This window comes from Papaver somniferum, chromosome 5 (genome assembly GCF_003573695.1).
Source record: "Papaver somniferum cultivar HN1 chromosome 5, ASM357369v1, whole genome shotgun sequence".
Lineage (NCBI taxonomy): Eukaryota > Viridiplantae > Streptophyta > Magnoliopsida > Ranunculales > Papaveraceae > Papaver > Papaver somniferum.
This window is the reverse complement of record NC_039362.1, coordinates 157481645-157500196: the sequence shown is the minus strand read 5'-3', so window position 1 is coordinate 157500196 and position 18552 is coordinate 157481645. Positions and strand designations below refer to the sequence as shown.

General features: G+C 35.3%; 1 protein-coding gene, 1 long non-coding RNA gene and 1 pseudogene across 2 annotated transcripts; 1 reads left to right on the top strand and 2 right to left on the bottom strand.

Moving 5' to 3' along the window:
* Positions 1-781: 781 nt before the first annotated feature.
* Positions 782-2437, bottom strand: LOC113283344. Its single transcript, XR_003327439.1, has 2 exons — positions 2197-2437; positions 782-1933 (listed from the first exon to the last, which is right to left on the bottom strand). It is a non-coding gene; the product is annotated as an uncharacterized LOC113283344 (long non-coding RNA).
* An 8619-nt stretch (positions 2438-11056) lies between these two features.
* Positions 11057-12437, bottom strand: LOC113279928 (annotated as a pseudogene).
* A 3385-nt stretch (positions 12438-15822) lies between these two features.
* Positions 15823-17576, top strand: LOC113278020. Its single transcript, XM_026526965.1, has 4 exons — positions 15823-15963; positions 16071-16193; positions 16271-16343; positions 17089-17576. The coding sequence occupies exons 1-4, from the start codon at positions 15934-15936 to the stop codon at positions 17322-17324; spliced, it is 462 nt and encodes a 153-aa protein (XP_026382750.1). The 5' UTR covers positions 15823-15933; the 3' UTR covers positions 17325-17576.
* Positions 17577-18552: the final 976 nt, after the last annotated feature.

Below are 18552 nucleotides of genomic sequence, written 5' to 3'. Positions count from 1 at the left end.
TACCGCCTTACTTAACTTAGCTAAGAGCCGTGGGGAAACACATATACTCCTCGCAGGGAAATCTCACAATGCATATCAAACACATCACATCATAGCAATACCGTACATACAGATACAACATATACATCATACTCAAGATACGGGAAATAGAGCATCACAGTATACGCTATCATGCACACAAATAGTAAAGACTCATCATGATCGCAGATAAAAGAAAGCTTAATGATTATAAGAAGGTTACAGAGTTCCCACCTTTTTGGATGACAAGCCTCGCCTATCTCGAGATCCTCAATCCACTGGTTCATCCTCTGAATCGATCGTTGTTAATAAAGACTAACTGACAATCACACAAGCATTCTAAGAAATTAGCCAAAAGGCTCATACAAGGTTCATAAAAGTCTATCAACTGGTTCTAAACCCATTTATGGTTCTACACCTTTTTATTATCTAACTTCAGCATATCTAAGGTTTACTAATTGATTTGGATATATTCTATAGTCTATTAACTACGACTTATGAATATCTACAACTTTGTAGAACAAGTCAAGGGCTCGCCAAATACAAGAAACTAGTTCTAAGCCCAAGTCTAACAAACCAGCCCATTAATCTAAAGCCTGGTCCAAAAGAATCCACTAACGGAACAGTCCACTGGTCAATTGCGGTCAACGTCTGAAGTCAAGGTCAGGTCAATGGTCTAACTCGGTCAAGACAGGAAAACTCGGTGAGTTAACTCAGTCAGATCAGCTGAGTCAGAAAATCAGTTAGCTAAACAGCTGGCAGGTCTGAATCATTTAAGCTTGTTGGTTCTGTGAAACTAACAGTTCAAAACCTATCTTACAATATTCAATACTACAATCAAACATACAACTAATCTATTACTTTATATCTCAATTAGATACTAAGTACATCTCATTTCCAACAGCTGCGACTAAAAAATTAACTGATCCAGCTCAACTGCAACAACTGCAATCAATCTCTTAATCCATTTGAGTCTTGAACATCGTCTCTGCAACATCTCATCCCTGGCTACACTTCCACCAGCAGTTCCTCAACCTCTGCAGTTCCAATTCCAGTTCCATTCTTTTGTACAATGAATACCAACAGTTCATACATAATCTTCAACTGCAACTCATTACGATACTAGTATTCTTCGAATGTGTAACTTCAAACATCAACACCTCATATAAATTTCAGCATATACCAAATTCCTATAACTCCAACCACAGTTCTAACTGCATCAACACTATCAAGTCCTTGCTCTCAACTGAAGGTACAAATACATCTCACTAACCAGCCATACTTCATATTTCATTCCTGTAACTCCTGAGCATTTCCCAATGACAAATAACAACTTAAGTACTACCAACAACACCACACTTGCACATTCACAGCTCACACCCTCATCTAAACCAGGTTCATCTTCAATACCATTTCTGTTTCAGTTGTAAGATTCAGTTCACAACACTCACACATTTAACCATCTTTGTCTTCATGTAACCCACATCAAACCGAAACTACAGCCACAACTCAATCCATTCAATCTCCAGCTTCAGCAAACAAGCTATATAAATCACCATCTCAACCAATTAAGCTGTATTATAACAATTCTTCTAATTCAAAATACATACAACACATCAACTTCTTCATGTTTGTCACAAGCAACTCAATTTAGCTTCTACCAACAACCGTACAACATCAACACCACAACAGCAACATCATTGTCATTTCAGGAAATCTACTTAATTCTGTAACATCCATTCATCTTCTTTATTTTAAACTGAGCTTAACTCCATGAACTCCCTGAAATCATTTAGCTCCACCAGATTATAACTGAGTTTCCTTGGATCTCATTCTATCCATCAATTACTACCTCCATTCACAGATTCATTATCCCTGCCTCCATTCACCAAAATGCTTCTCAATTTCAAACAACCTAAAACAAGATTCAAAACCCCAAATCAATAACTCAAATCCGAATACTGCTACTCACTTCAACATATTCATCTGAACTACCCGATTCAGGAACCCTAACTCCAATTTGGGTAAGAACAACACAAATCCTAATTCTCTATGAAACTGAAATTAGCTTATACATCCATTTATACTTCAGTTAAGAGTAAACCCACTCTATAATCAATCAACACAAAACGATTTCATAAATAAGCATCAATCAATTTGAACCCTAAATTATCTTACCTTTTTCTGCTTCTTCCTGTGGTCGAACAATTTCAGCACCATCACCTTCTCCATCATACAACTAACTACTAAAATTTGATGAATCACTCGCATCAAATTATGCTAGCTTCGTCGACGGAATCGACCGAAAGGAGGAAAGAAGAAAGAACAGAGAAGAATGAAAGAGAATAAGAAAGAAGAATGAAAAAGAAGAAGAAAAGAGAATGAGTTAATCTTCTCAAATCGACAGGGGATAAGGCCGACCAAAATATTACGGAAAATGACTATTTTTCCCCTCTAACTAATCTGATAAAATCTTCTTCGTCCAGTTTCCGATTGACACGTGCGAGCAGTCTATTTCGCCAAACTTTTCGAGATCTACCTAGTGATACTAATTTCGTATCTAGATCATTGTTAGATTAATTAACATTAATTAAAATCTATATTAACTAATCAAGTTATTAGCGAGTAAATCATCTCTTGATCGTCTCTTAACCGGTCAAATAGCGTTGACGAGCTTGAGGGTCCTTACACTGTTAATCCTCTACCTATTTTAGAAATTAAAGATACACATAATAATCTGGATATCTGGTATAGTAGAGAGACTGATCACTGGAATCACCTTTTGAAAGATAAATTCATTAAGGATTTTGATAGAAATACTGCCTTCTTTCACCAAACTGCTAATAAGATGAATAAATCACATTCACACGCTTAGGGATGATACTGGTCTTTGGATTGATGATAACTCACAAATTCAAAACATGTTAATAAAACACTTCAAAAATATAAGCACCTCTACTAATGCGCAACACCTTGACATCCTCAATAACCTTATAGAACCTTGTATTCATGAAAATGATAATAATTTGCTCATTACGATTCCTGACGAAGTTGAAAACAAAAATACTCTCTTCGCCATGAACCAGTGGGGCTCTCCTGGACCAGATGGTTACCCGCTTGGCTTTTTTAAAGCTTACTGGGACATTGTTAACAATGACATTATCAATATATTCCAAGATTTTTTCAAAAAAAATACATCCTCAAAGAAATGAACTACACTTATATCACTTTAATTCCCAAGGTTCAAAACCTTTCTAACCCTAGTGATTTTCTCCCAATCAGTCTCAGCAACATTACGTATAAAATTATTTCAAATTTTTTAACAAACATACTGAAACCTTTAATTCCTAAACTTATTTCTTAAAATCAGTCTTCCTTTATTCCTGGTCGACAAATCACTGACAATATAATAGTGGCGCATGAAATTTTACACTCTATGAAGACTTCTAAAAATAAAAGCGAGAACACGACCTTAAAATCGATATTTAGAAAGCTTTCGACAGGATCAAATGAGACTTTATTAATCAGACTCTTATCTCTTTTGGTTTCTGTGAGGATTGGTGTCAACTGATTATGCAATGTATAACCACTACGTCTTTCTCGGTTTTTCTAAAGGGAGTGCCTGGTGAAAAAATCTTTGTGTCCAGGGATCTCCAACAAGGAGACCCTTTATCCCCTTACCTTTTTATTATATGCATGGAGGTGCTCTCCAAACTCCTTTTAAAAGATGAAAATAATAAACAGATTTCTGAAATTAAAGTCACTAAAAACGCACCTTTTGTTTCTCATCTGTTTTTTCCTGACGATTGTTTTCTCTTTCCTAAATCTAACCTGTATGAAGCAAAAAAATATTGTTAACATTCTAAAGCTCTTTGTGGAAATGACTGGACAGGTCATTAACTTTCAAAAATATGGCATTTATTTTACTCCAAAAATTCACAACAAACATTGTAAAATTATTTCTAAAATTCTTAAAGTTATAAAAATCTCTAAGAATGATAAATATTTAGGAACTTCCCTCTTTTTTGATAGAAATAAAGTAAATAGTTTTGAGCCTTTACTGAATAAGTACTACGCTTCTCTCCAAGGTTGGATGGGAACACTAGTGGAAAATGGGGTTTCTTCAACCCACAAAATCGACCCCTGTTGACCGTCAGTTAACCATTGACCGATCAAGACGGTTGAGGAATAAGAAAAAAAATTCTCAGACGGCTAAAAAAAATCGCGGAATAATTACCTTTTTATCTCCGAGTCAACTGCGGACCCAACGAATGATGAAACACGATTTACCTTCGGTAGATTTTATTATTCGGCATATATATACCTCTTTCTCTCTCCCCTTTCCAAATCTCACTTTCTTCTTCTTTTGCTCTCAGCTCTCGGTCCCCATCTCTAACCTAAGAAACCAGCTCCGTGGAAATGGAGAAATCAGTAACCCTAGATGCTATTTCAACCATCTAATAAACCTTCTCTTTATTCTTCTTCTTAAATCCCTCAACCCACTATTCGAGTTGTAGATCTCAAATCTGCTGGGAACAAATTCAATCCATGTTTCTTTTTTTGCTTTCATTTTCAGGGGTTTTATCAAAATCTTTAACTAGATCTAAAAAACATAATCATCTCATGAATGATTACTGCTAAATCTGTTGGTTTTAGGGTTTTTAGAACTTGAAAATCTTGAGATGTTCTTTGAAGATTTAGATTGGTTTAAGTCGTCTTCAATCTTGGAAGTAAAAGTCAATACTCACACCAAGAATCGATTTTATATGGTTGGTACAGAAACTTGGTTACTTTTTATTTTCATCGCACAATCGATTGTTTTTAGCTCACTGGTTCTGTCCCCTGTTTAGTTGTTTTAATTGAATCTGTTTAGTTGTTTACATTTTGTTTTCTATGATTGCGGTTGGGTAATTCGTAGATGCCATGGCAAGAAACTGAAAGTGGCCTTTTGATAAGAGCTGTTGCTGGATCAATTTCAGGATATGTTATATTTGATTCAGTCATATGTATTGCTGGCCTTCTAAGTGGAAGACTAATGAGGGAAAGAATTTCTCCATCCATATGGATCCGCCTTACAAATTAAGGTAGTTCAAAATTTTCATTACTAGTAGATTTATGTTAATTTGTTGTGTTTTTGAAATGGAATATTGAAGTGAGTTTGTGTATTTTACAGGACTCATGTGTTTGTGTGGTTCTGGATGTAGTGTTGTTGAACGCGTTGCTCAACATTTGGTCTATGTTTTTCTTATAAAGATGCTAGGAGTTGAACATCCAAGTGCTAAGGTAAGATTGATACATTAGGAATGCGTATACTTTTTATTCTTTAGGTTTGTTTCTGTTCTTGAGAAGGATTTATGTCAATTATAGTTTGAGTTATATGCAAATGGATCCACTAAGTGTTGATTGCAGTGTTGCTTAAGTTTATTGTTCATTTATTGAGGAATTTCGTTATATGAGCGAGGTATAATTACAGGGTTTAAGCAGGTTGTTCTGCGTATAAGTGATGTGGTTGAAGCTCTCACGAAGATGAGTGGAACAAAGAGCAAGGTAGTGTACGGTTTAAAGAGGTGGACGGAAGGTTCGTGTCTTTATGTTTCATGAAGCATTGGAGATATCCAGTTGGACTTGTAATATTTTGACCCTTCCATTAAAGCATCTAGAGACAGTTTGTGTAATTTCAATTTTGGCTTGTAATTTTTTCTGGTGAATAATGATGAAATGGACTGATTTTCCCTGAAATCTTTGTGTAATTTCAGGTCGACGAACAACAAATGCTGCTTAATATTCCAACTAACCGAAGAAGCTTCCAGATTTATTTCTACCACAACAATATTCTATTTTCCTCTTTTATTTCTTAATGAAAACCGAAGCACTTCAACAAGCTTTGTCTCTAAACTGTTAATTTGGCCTTCAAATACTAATTGGGATCAGACAAGGTTTTCCAATAGCTATATGGGGGAAATCCTCTAGTTGTCTTAAGGGGTAACTATTATATTATGTAGAGTTGGTACAAGAAGTCTATGTTTTCTATTTTATTCCTCTCTTCAAACTGTAATGAAGAGATATTCTTGGGTCGTGAATTTTGATTGGTGTTTCTTCAGGTCCTGTATGCTCCCGTACTTTCTGCTCTTGTACTGTCTGTTTTTGGTGAGCGTTATTACAAAGTTACTGCTGAAGCATTCAGAGTGTGCGGGGAGATTGTTCGGGTGGTGCGACCTAACGTTGCGGTGAGAATTGTTATATTTCATGAAATTTCTGAATTTTATGTCTTCATCTATTTCACGTTTAACACCATCTTTTTCAGGGTGTTGGTTTTGATTACAAGCCATACATTCATCCAATCTATAATGCAATTTTAACACGTCTATCTAACCAAGATCAAGATCAGGTTGGTATTATCTGGATACAACCACAATTTTTTTTATGTCGTCTTTGAGCGTTTAACTATCTATGCTACCCAACCAAAAAGTTCTCCTTCTGATGTACTAAATTTTTTATTCTAACAGGAGTTAAGGAGTGTGCTATTTCTTGCATGGGCCTCGTCATTTCAACATTTGGTGATAACCTCCAAGCAGAATTACCTGTATGCCTTCCTGTTCTTGTTGATCGGATGAGTAATGAGATAACTAGCTGGAAGGCACTATAAAGTTAGGATATATACTGTCTACTTGATGTGTTTAAGCAGTTCAAGGTTATGAGTCTTCAAATTCTGTATAAAAGGACCAAGAAGTTCTAGTTTGTGGGTGGATGGAGTTCACGGTTCTGAATTGGGATGTTGTTAGATCAACTTTTCTGAAATTATCCAAGTTACGTGGATCAGTTTCTCAAATTTTTCAGGTGATAACATCTTGTATGTTATGTTTGCAGATGTTTTGGATTGTGATTATATTGAATAAATAGTCACAGTTATGGAACTTTACAAAAAAAGAGTAAGCATGAATGATGGTGGATTACAGGAAGTTCAATTTTTTTTAATTGTCCACATCAGGTCTATTTGTTGCTGATATTATTTATTGTGTGAACATGAAGGTTGGAACAACTGTTGTTACACGAGCTGATAGAAGAGTAGCTTTAGGAACTCGAGGAAGGCGTGGCTTACCTGATGGAACTGAATTGGCATATCACATGAATGGTAATGGTCATGTATGTTTGTACACCCAACATCCAGATGCTTATGCAACATCATTTTCTGTAGTTCTCATTCCATGATGAACTGTGTACTATTTGGTGATTACTCTTCCCAGCTTCTTATAATTTGTTGAGATATTTTCTTTGCAGGTCAAGAAAGTTATAGAAAATATCATAATATAAATTAATAACTCGCTTTCTCAAGGACCAGATACTGCATGACAAGTTCTTGATGAAAATCCTTAAAGAAAATAAAATGGGGTAACTTTTTTTATCTTTTGTTTTCTTTATATATTCCATAAATATTAACTTCAATTGTGTAACCTGGATGGCTTGTGGAATCTTATATTATTGTTTCTTGGTTTGAAAACTAACATGAATCCCTCAGAAAAGTATACTAGTTTAGTAACTTTGTTATCGACAACAAAGTTATCGTTTTGAAGTCTCGAATTATATCTTATGCATCCATTTAGATTGTATCTTATTGACTTAGTTATCATTTTCTGCAAATGCCAACTATTTTGCAGGTGCTGATGGAAACATCACAGAAAAACAACTTCGTCAGGGATTTTTTTTTTTTTTGACTCGTTTTTGTGCAGTTCACGACTTGACACGATTTTTATCTCAATCTTTGTTTCTGTCTTGATGCATTATATATGAAAAGATGGTAAATGTATGTGTATATAAATTTGGTCCAAAGACGCAAGATTATGCTATAACCATAATAACATTAAAATCTGAAAAAATTAATCATTTGATTTAGATGTGCTATTGGGCCCTTTATTGTTAGTGATGATTATGCTATACCATTCCTTCTGTTGTAAAGATTACTATGCGATCTGTTGAGTAAAAGGTAATATGTGTGATTTCGAAACTTGATCTGATTTGGGCTTGATATTGTTTTTTCCAGGTGTTTGAATCCTTTGGTGTTGTTGAGCTGGTGACCAGAGGATAATGGATAGCTCAAAGGGTTGGGTTTTGTCCAGTTTGCTAGAGCCGCTTCAGAGTTTGAACGGGCTATTAGACATTGCAGGGAGGATCATCAAAGGTGGGAAACAACCTTTTTCCTTTTTTTTTCTGTTTGATAAAATAATAGGATAACCGTCAAAGATAAAAGACTAGACCCTAATGAGATCAATTGGAGCAAGAGTACCTTTTTCTTTTTTAGAAAATGTGTACTTTGACCAGTCGGTGCTTTGTCTAACATGTTACTATATAATATATTTCTAGCCGTGAATAAATGTTAGTATTCCTACATGCCATCCTTGAATTAACCAATGATAAATATGAACTCTTGATACATGGCTAATTACTGGCACTTGATATGCTAGTTTTTCTTCTTCATGTACGGTCTTTAAATGCCCGCTCTAGAGCCATTCTCATGCAAAAGTTAGATCATAGTGGCACCACATCAAGGTTAGGTGCTGCTTAGCTATCTCTGTTTCTCCTTCTCCTTTTACCTTTTTTTTATATCTTGAAGTGACTTTAATCTCTACGTCTATCAGCTGCAGCCTTGTTCCTGCTGTAAATGGAGCTTTCTTAGCTTTTTGTAACTGTTGGTCGATGGTTCATTAACATTCCTAGTATTTTTATGTAACTATTGGTCGATGGTTCATTAACATTTTTGTTTGAAAATTCAGGGAGAAGTTTGGCCACTTGGTTCTGCAGGGAAACAGTTGCTGAGGTTCTACAATGGTGAGTTCGAAGTCTATATCCAATGACTTGTGCTTTTTCTTCTCTAACTCTTTTCTTTTCTTGTTTATTGTTGATTTTGCCAATTCTTAAGATTTTTGTTTAATTCTTGACTCCCTTGAGTAAAGGGAGGTTCCCACCTGCTTTAAAATCTGTAGTGGATGATGGATTGTTACAGGTTGGCAGGCATACAACTATTTCACTAGCAAGATGCTTCTAAAAAACTTGCTGAGCCTGGACTTATCTTAACAGACTCTTTACTAGGATTAATTTTGGATATCAGTCCAAATTGAAATTGTCAAATTGTTTGGGTGTACAGGTGGGTTTTGAGAAATTTCAATAAACTAATTGCGCTTTGATGAAGTTATAAGAAATTGTCAGCTTGTCCTTGTTTGTTGGTTTTATTGATTTTGAAAAATTATTCTTGCTGCAGGTACTCGATTGTTAAGTGTGGGCTCAGTTCATTATTTTGGAGGAAAGGTTGCTGGCACTGAAGGGGTATGAGTAACTATCCCATGAGATTTTGTCATCTTCGTTTAGTTCTAAGAAAAATTGCAGGAGTAATTTCAGTTATTCTTTATTTTTGGTTGGTACGCCATTAATAAGAGGTGGGGATTGAGATGAAAACGATAAAATAGGTGAGCTTATAATGAGACACTTCATTGTTGTTTGTTGTTTTACTTATGTAGAGTATTACTTGATTTCTTAAGTTTGTGTAATGTGCATGCAAGCAAATTTGTGTGTAATGCTGAGAAAGCTTGGAACTCATTTGTTAACCATGGAGCTTATTATTGAAGCCCAGAATCCATCTCTCATCAAAGTGTGTGGGGTTAGTTCAACACCAGGCAGTTTATCATTTTGCTGGTTTGCAATTTTCTTTAAGACACTTTGAACTTATTTTTTCTTCTCTTTAAGAAACCTTGAACTTACAAATTGGTGTGAATTCAGAATTTGAATCCATATGATTTTGAATCTAAGTGTTTAATTCAGTTATAAATTGTGTAATGAATACATTGACTAATTAATGGAAAAGGCATTTTAAATTTATGAGCACATGTTTCATTGAATTTTATTTTCGATTTGGTTTTCATTTTGAATCAGATTCGGTTAGGCCAAACAGATTCAGTCAGATTCGGTTAGGCCAAACAGATTCAGTCAGCCGGTTGAATCTGTTTTTTTTTTTAATATTAGAATCTATATCAATGACCGATGAGAGTCAGTCATAACCCCTTGACTATTAAAATTAGTTGTCGACCCGTGTAGCCACGTCACAGATGAAAAAGACGCTCAAACAACGACCCTTTCTCCGACCGCCAAAGCAAGTCATTTAACTCGTATCTATAACTTGATTTGACGGTCAGGAAACTGATATTTTCCATTAGTGGAAAGATGTTTAATCACGTTGGTCACACTGTCTTAACTAAAACAATGCTTGGTGCATACCCAAATCATTAAATGCAATGTCTAGATTTTCCTAAAAAAGACCTTGACAACTTGGACAAAATCCAAAGAGATTTTTGGTGGCAAAATAAAAATAAAAAGAAATGATACTATCATAAAGCCTGGCCTAGCATTACTAAAGACATTCTCCATGGTGGTCTAGGAGTTAGAATTCCTCATAAGTACAATCTAGCTTTAATCACTAAGTTAGCCTGGAGGTTAATTCATAATCAAGATCAGCTTTGGGCTAAAATACTAAAGCATAAATATTTCAGAAATCATAATCCTTTAAGAAAACCAGAAAGTATAAAATCTCCTGGATTTGGTCCGGTATTAGAAAAGGTCTGGAGATCATTAAATCTAACAGTGTCTAGCAGGTGAATAACAGAATCGACATTAATATTTGGACTGATTTGTGACTCCCTAATCAATCTGCCCTTTTTACTCCTGTTATTATTGATAATAATATGCCTAATATTGTTAATGATTTAAAGGGGGTTAGTCCTCGAGTGATTTGTGGAGAGTTGAGTGTATTTTGAATCTTGGGGATTTTGAGAGAGTGCATGGAGTTTGAGAGAGTTTGGTGTTTTTGAGTTCAAGGAGTTTGGGGAGGTGTAGGGAGTTTAAGAGAGTTTATTAGAGGAGTTTGGGAGAGTTTGAGAGAGTTCATTCCTAGATCATTCTCTTTTAAGAAACAACGAATCCTCATTTGCAAGTAAAAATGATCCTATCTCTATATCAATAATATGTGCAACGAGATAAAAAATTTTCTTTCATTTTAACAGTCTCCATGCAATTCTAACTCTCTTTGTTCACGAACATTAATCCACATATCATCCGCTATACTCTTTCTCCATGCATTAGCTTCTTGACGTTGTTGTTCTTGAGTTTGTGTCAAAACTTCGTCATCATTTTCAAGCGTTGATAAGGATGGATGGCTATCTTCCTCTTCCTCGACTGGAAAATCATCTGAACGGCATTCTTTTCGCAAGAAGTTGTGTGAGCCTGCACAAGTTGTCACTATCTCTGCTTGCACTTGATACGAAAATGGAGGTTGAGACTTAAAGATCAAGAAACGAGACTTCAAAACACCAAACGATGTTTCAACTACATTCCTCAAAGAAGCATGACGTAAGTTAAACAATTCTTCAGCCTTTTCTGCATGATTACCCGTACAAGAAAATTATTTCAAATGATAACGTTGTCCACGAAATGGTGTTAAACAATATCGTCGGTTTGCAAACCCACCATCCCCCAAGTAATATTTACCTGAATAAACCACAAAAAGAAAACTTTGTCAAGGAGAACCCAAATATAACTTAACCCAAAAATTAGAACTTCACATTAGATAAAAGTAAAATTATCTTGCGGTATTTTCAGTCCATTTCTTTTTGTCATTACGTCGTTAAGTATTTTCGAATCATAAGCAGACCCTTCTCGTCCACTGAGCACGTATATGAACTCCAAGTCGAAGTTCCAAACCCTAACACATTTTGAGATGTAATTCCATGTCGATTCTGGTAAACAGCTGCATATCTTTTCTTTACCATTGCTGGGATATTTGTATCGTCCATAGCTCCAATGAAATCATTAAAATAAGGATAAAATCGTGTACTCTCTCGAATTTTAGTTGGAATTGCACTTGTTGGCTTAGCCATCATCTTTGGGGCTATAATATTTAAAGTTACAGGTAAAGCTACAACTGAGAAGATTTAGAAGCCAAGAAGGAATGGATTTGGCTTGTGATTCAGAAATGGCCATGTTGGTTATTGGCCTGTTGGTTCCCTAGGATGGTCAAACTCCGGTAGATGTTGAGAGTTGCAATAAAATAGTGATATTGTAATAATATAGAAGCAAATGAACTGTTTCATCCCGACAACCTAGCTAGTACTGGTATTGTATCCAGTATCAAGAACATGTAGTAGTGTAATGAGTCCATTCAAGCTAAATTACTGACGCATTTCCATTATATTCCAGGAATCATTATTATTTTCTATGCTATACATTTCATCCCGACAACCTATCTACTACTGGCATTGTAATCATTATACTCGACATAATCGAGGTACGCTTTCTATGTTATGCAATTGCGTAACTTACTTCTTTCTTAACTTTAGTATTTCTACATTCAGTTTTGGGTTTGGCTTTCGATAAACCATTTAGATTTTATACTTAACTTTAGGCTATAAAGTTAGGGTATACATATAATCCTTTGGTTGGGGATTACTTAACATTAGACTAGAACTTTAAGCTATATATATCTTGTTGCATACTTCCAAGAAAAAGTACTAGGATTACCAACGTTACACGCTAATATTGGGCATATAGGGAGACCTAGGATTGTTCCCATTCTCTGGAAAAGATTTACCACTTAACCACAACTACATATATGCTAGATAGATTAATAAAAAGAAAGTCTAACCAACTCTGCTTCTCAAAAAGAAGAAGTCATCTTTTACATATTAGCCTAGTTAGTACAGAGCAACACATCGCCTAAAGAGGACAAAGCAATTTCACACTAACTTATATTCCAAATGAGTAAGACAACACTACTTTTGAATTAACCTTGGTCACTCTACGTATTCACAATTGTTTGGAATTCTTCTCATATGGAGATTGCCAAGAGCTAAAATTCTGAATAACTACTTTTGTCACAACTACAAGATGCGGATTCACACTTTGTGTGTTCACCAGATTCACATGTCAATCTATTTTACCACTCTTCTCATATATAGATTTTCAAGGGATAAGCTTCTAAAGGAACTACTGTAAGCTAATTGAAAATGCGGCACAACCTACTAATGATCATATATCAATCTACTAATTCTACTCAATATAATCAAGAGAAGACAATTTATCAACATAAATCGTTATTACACATACAAACATGCAGATTAAAACATTCAAAAACAAGTAAACATTTCATCTTTCTCTAAATTTTACACTACCATAAAACATCTCTCATATTTCAGTTAAAAGAAACATAAACTTAAGTCCAACCTACAACCAGAATAAACAAAACAACTGCTGAAACAAATATTTGAAAACTGTACGTATTTGTTTCCTTTTAGTGTTTTTTTGAAGTAGAGACAATCATCTTACTCTTGTGTCTTTTACACTATCACTATCATCTCACAATACACCTGTTTTTTACGTTATCAACTTCCTGTGTTTTCTTAATCAAGTACATGTTGGTGTTTTTTGTTGAATAATTACAGTACACGACTTATCATCTAATCTGCCATTTAGTGGTGAAACCCTACAACTAATCTCAAGGGAAACAACAGATCGAGCTTGATGTTGGTGACCTTATATCCGTGACCAGAAGGGTTCAGGATTTTTGACAGAAGAGGGTTTTGATATGAAAAATAATCAAAACAAACTATAAACAATCAAAACAAACAATCATGGAGATCAAAGAGAGTGAAGAAGAAGGTTTTGATAAGAAAAACAATCAAAACAAACTATAAACAATCAAAACAAACAATCATAAAGATCAAATAAGAATAAAAAAGATGAGAAAAAAAGCATACCTGAAAGCTGAATCGTTTCCTCTTCTTTCTCCTATGTTTTTCTCTGTCCATACTCCCTCCCAAATCTTTACTCTTTTGAGAGATTTGTGTAAGGCAAAAATACGCTATCAACTCTCCAGAACTCCCCAAAACAACCAACTCCCTAGAATTTTAGGGTTTTACCACTAACAGGGAGTTCAAGAGTTTTTTTCAAACTCTCCCACGACTAACGAGGGTTTTCTAGGGAGTTTGGGAAACTCCTCTGAACTCTCCCACGACTAATGGGGATTTTGAGAGACTTCCTCGAACTCCCCCATGACTAACGGGAAAAAACTCAAATACACCCAACTCCCCTGAGGACTAACACCCTGTTAATGAATGTTTATGGGAATTGGGATATGAACATCATCTCGAAGTATGTTCATACTTCTGTTCATAATACTATAAACTCTGTAACTATCAATCTTTATAAACCAGACAAGATCAGATAGAGTTCAACTAGATCAGGAGAACTCACTACTAAATCTGCTTATAATTTTCTTACTAAACTCAATATCGAAAAAAATGAAGCTAATTTTTGGAAGCATATTTGGAGATTAAATATTATGCCTAAGGTTAATATGTTTTGTTGGAAGTTTGTTTCTGGTGCTCTGTCCTTAGAGCGCAAAATGTCTAAATATGTTAAAGATATTAATCCCTTCTGTTTACTTTGTGATGGTCATACTCTTGAAGATGAAATGCATTTGTTTGTTAATTGCCCTTTCACTAAAAAAGTCCAGGACTCCTTTGGTTTGAATAATATTTACAAGTATGAAGGTCAAAATGATATCTTACTTTGGTTTAAGTTTTGGATGAACAATAAAGTTTTTAACGATAGCAATGATAAAATCTCCTTCATCATTTGGTCTACTTGGAAATTTAGAAATAGTGTGAACTTTGATAATATGTTTTGCCAGTGCCACGAAAGTTAATTGATTCTATTAAAGCTTCCCACCAGAATCGTGATATCTCCATGGACACTTCAGTTAGGTGCAACTCTATATCTGTCAGAAATGTGTGCAATGTTACTTATATAAAGGACAATAGTGTCTTTGATTGGTTTATTCATCTTGATACTTCATTCTTGGAAGCTGACTTTACTATAGGCTATGCGATTTCAATTCTGTATAACACAGGAATCAAGAAACATTGTCGAGCAAGCAGAAACTGGGCATCTTGCCCCTTAGAAGCTGAAGCTAAAGCAGGAATTGAGGCTCTTAGATGGATGAAGGATATACAGCTCAAAAATTGTTGCTTTATCAGTGACTGTCAAACGCTTGTGAAGATTATGAATGGAGAAGCTAATCCTGAAGACCAGCCTTGGAGATCTCATACAAGCATCAATAGATGCAAAATTTCTTTTAATAGTTGTAATTCGGTTTCCTTTATATTCAAAACTAGAAATTTTGTGGACTTTGAAGATAGACTTGCTAAGGAAGTGCGATCTCGGAGAATTAGATACTTCTCTACGGAGAATATGAACACCTGTGAAAGAACTAATTTCCTAGAAAGGGCTAATCTCAGATTAGAACCCATCATAGGTAATAAACTTCCTTTTATAAATATGACCGGCTTGTAGCTCAGCTGGTTTCATGCGCTTCACAGAAGTTTCATGCGCTCCAGGAGGTCCCAGGTTCGAGTCCCAAATGGCGCAATATTACAGAGTTTGACATGGACGGTAGAGTTAGTTTACCCCCCTTGAGACGACATTAGCCACACTATCCGCTTCGACTCCCTCGGCTTTGTTCCTCATGAGGCTCGCTGGTAGGCTAGCACGACAACCTGTTCAACTTATGTAGTAGTACGCTGCTTGCTAAGTTTCCAGTTAGTTAATTATGTAATAATATTAATACAAATATTTACAAAAAAAAAAAAAAAATTGGCGGGAAACATATCTCCCCTGTTTCCAATTATCAGACTAAAATTGTTTTCCAATAAACGCGTCCCTTAACCCTAATTTCAAACCGCTCACAAGTATCGTTTCGTCTCTGCTATTAAAACCCCTTCCGATCAATACCCCTTCTTAGTTCTAGTTCTGATAACCCCTAAAGTGTCTTTTTTATCTGTTTCGTTCACTTAAGCATAAGATAAATTCGCAGCAACAATGGTTGATGTTCTTGGTTCTTGTCAACAAGTATGTATCAGTTCTAGGGTTTGTGTTTGTTGATGTAAATTTCGTTTTTTTTTTAATTATTGTTTGAGATTCTAATTTAATCTATTTTTGTTTTGATCTAATTCTAGGGTTTATTCACGGATTTCGGTAATCAGCATCTGAGCAACTTAGATTCACAATCTCGTGTTGAATTTTTGAGGGCTCGATTCTCTGGTACCATAATCAAATCAGAGATTCTGCTTGAATTAAAGGTAACTGTTTTTTTCCCCAATTGACTTTGATAAATATATGGGCTAAAACTAATCTGCTTTCTGTCCTGAACACTCAGGATGAGAAAAACGAATCTCTTAGATTACAGAAGGAGAAGGTATTGATGGAGAAGATGCGACTGCAACAGCTAGGTTTGAGATTTGAACAACCCCAGTTCATGTTGTTTTCACTTTATGTTGTTATTCAATTGGGTCTTGATTCTTGAATACCATAACTATTTATCTTGCACTAACTCAAATTGGGATTGATCATACCTTTCCATAACTAATTTACTTGACCTTTATTTTGTCATTCAATTTTGCCTAGTTCATGTTGTTTTCAGTTTATGCTCCACCTCCATTGCTTCCACCACCGCCACCACCATCGCTTTCACCGCCACCACCATCACCATCATTCTTTCCATCTAAAACCAAATTAACTTCTGGTTAAATTATGTTCACAAAGGTATGATAACTAATATTCATTACACTGAAAGCATGAGAAACCTAGTACTATTAGGAGCTAGAGAATAGACGTAGGGGCACCATCTCATCGAATCTGTACAAGGTCAGATTCCAGTTTGTGGTCTCCAAGGTCAGTAGAGATAGATGAGTTGGCTGGTCCAGTGTTCAACTGTAGCTTTGTTATGTTCTTGATTTTCCATGAACGAATACGCCTGGCGTTCTGGTTCTTCTGGATTGAGCATCAGTTGTATGAAGAAATATGTTGTTTTCGATTATGTCATTCAGTGATGTGGATAGAGCATCAGTTGTATGAAGAAATATGTTGTTTTCGATTATGCCATTCAGTGATGTGGATAGTATATCATTGTCCATTCATTCTTGTGTAATAATTTTTTTACCGGACCTAATTGAATCTCCTTTTCTTGATGTGTAGCCAAAAATAGAGCTGCCGCGGAAATTGCTTCAAGGAAGAATCGAGAAGCTAAGTTGCAAAGACAGAGAGATAGAGCAGCAGCTCGTAGAGCATTAGAGGAGTTGGAAAAGAATGTTGTGGTTGAGGACTGGCACAAAACCTATAAGGACTTCTTGACGCTGATTAGTTCTAATGAGACACATAAACAAGATGATTGCCCCTTGCTTCTCAACTCTAGTGGTGTCTCAATAAGATGAAAAAAGTTTTTCTCTATAAGGATGAATCGAGGAAACTCTACACTGTTTGGAGTTTTTTGATTCTTTTTTGTTCATAGTTTTCATACAAAAGTGAACCAAAGTATGTGAGTGATGTAACTGTAAGTGTAGAAACTAAATCATTTTTTATTTTTTATTTTGCTGGTATGGAGAGGGTCAAGGATGTATGTAAACAATTTGATCTGGTCTCTCAATTTTGTAACTGCTGAATGCAAAATATGTATACGAAGTACAGTCGAGGTATTATTCTTTTAAGTTGTTAACTGTAAAATGTAGAGCTCCTACTAATTATTTCTTCAACACTTATAAGATTTTACACTTTTTTGCAACTGAGCAACTCTGATGATGAACTGCCACCAGAAAATGATTATTGCTGTAAGCCTGTAACAATGCCAAACTCTGTCAATGTAGAAGCAATGCAGTATCTGATCCAAAGGAAAGCAAATCTGCGGCAAGCCAACAAGGTTGCAAATGGTTGTTCCAATCTTCGGTAGGTTGCAAAATGGTTGTTCCAATCTTCGGTTCTTCTGTGTGAAATGCTGGACTCAAACTCAGTAATATCACCTAGCAGTTTTCTTAACCTCCAGCAGCTAACAACTGCAGTCTCAGATTTTTTTTTTGTACAGATCGTAATTGGTAATTTTTTCTGATGAAATAAACTAAAACCTCATGCAGAAAGTTCTTGTAAATTGGAAACAGTGACTTGCAGCGTTTTACAAAACTGCAGATAAATTGATTACTGGTAGGCATTCTAGCACACTTTAATTGCTGAATATATCGTGCTAATAAGATCTTTAGTATTTGATGTTCCAATTTCTTTCATTATAGTACTTCTAATCAATGGTTACAACTTGTTTCTCTGTTCCAAAGTCCAGTCAGTCGAACAATAACGTAGAATGTCCACATAGACAGAGCCATCTTATAGACCATGCCAGCTAGGCTATTGCCTAGAGCCTCACATTGTTAGGGCCCAAAAATTTCTTACAACTTGATTGTTTTAGTGTTCTTACATAGTGGTTAATAGTCATATTGTCTAGCCGTTATTTTGAATGTCGTTTGTTTAGTAAGTACAGTGTATCGCTTTCAATTCCATCTAGCTATCTATTTTTGTACATTTTCATGTAATTTTGATGTCCTATTTCGCAGTAAATTCACACAAAATTTGATGAATGTCTCTATGCCACTAGAAGAAGATTAAATTTTGATCACA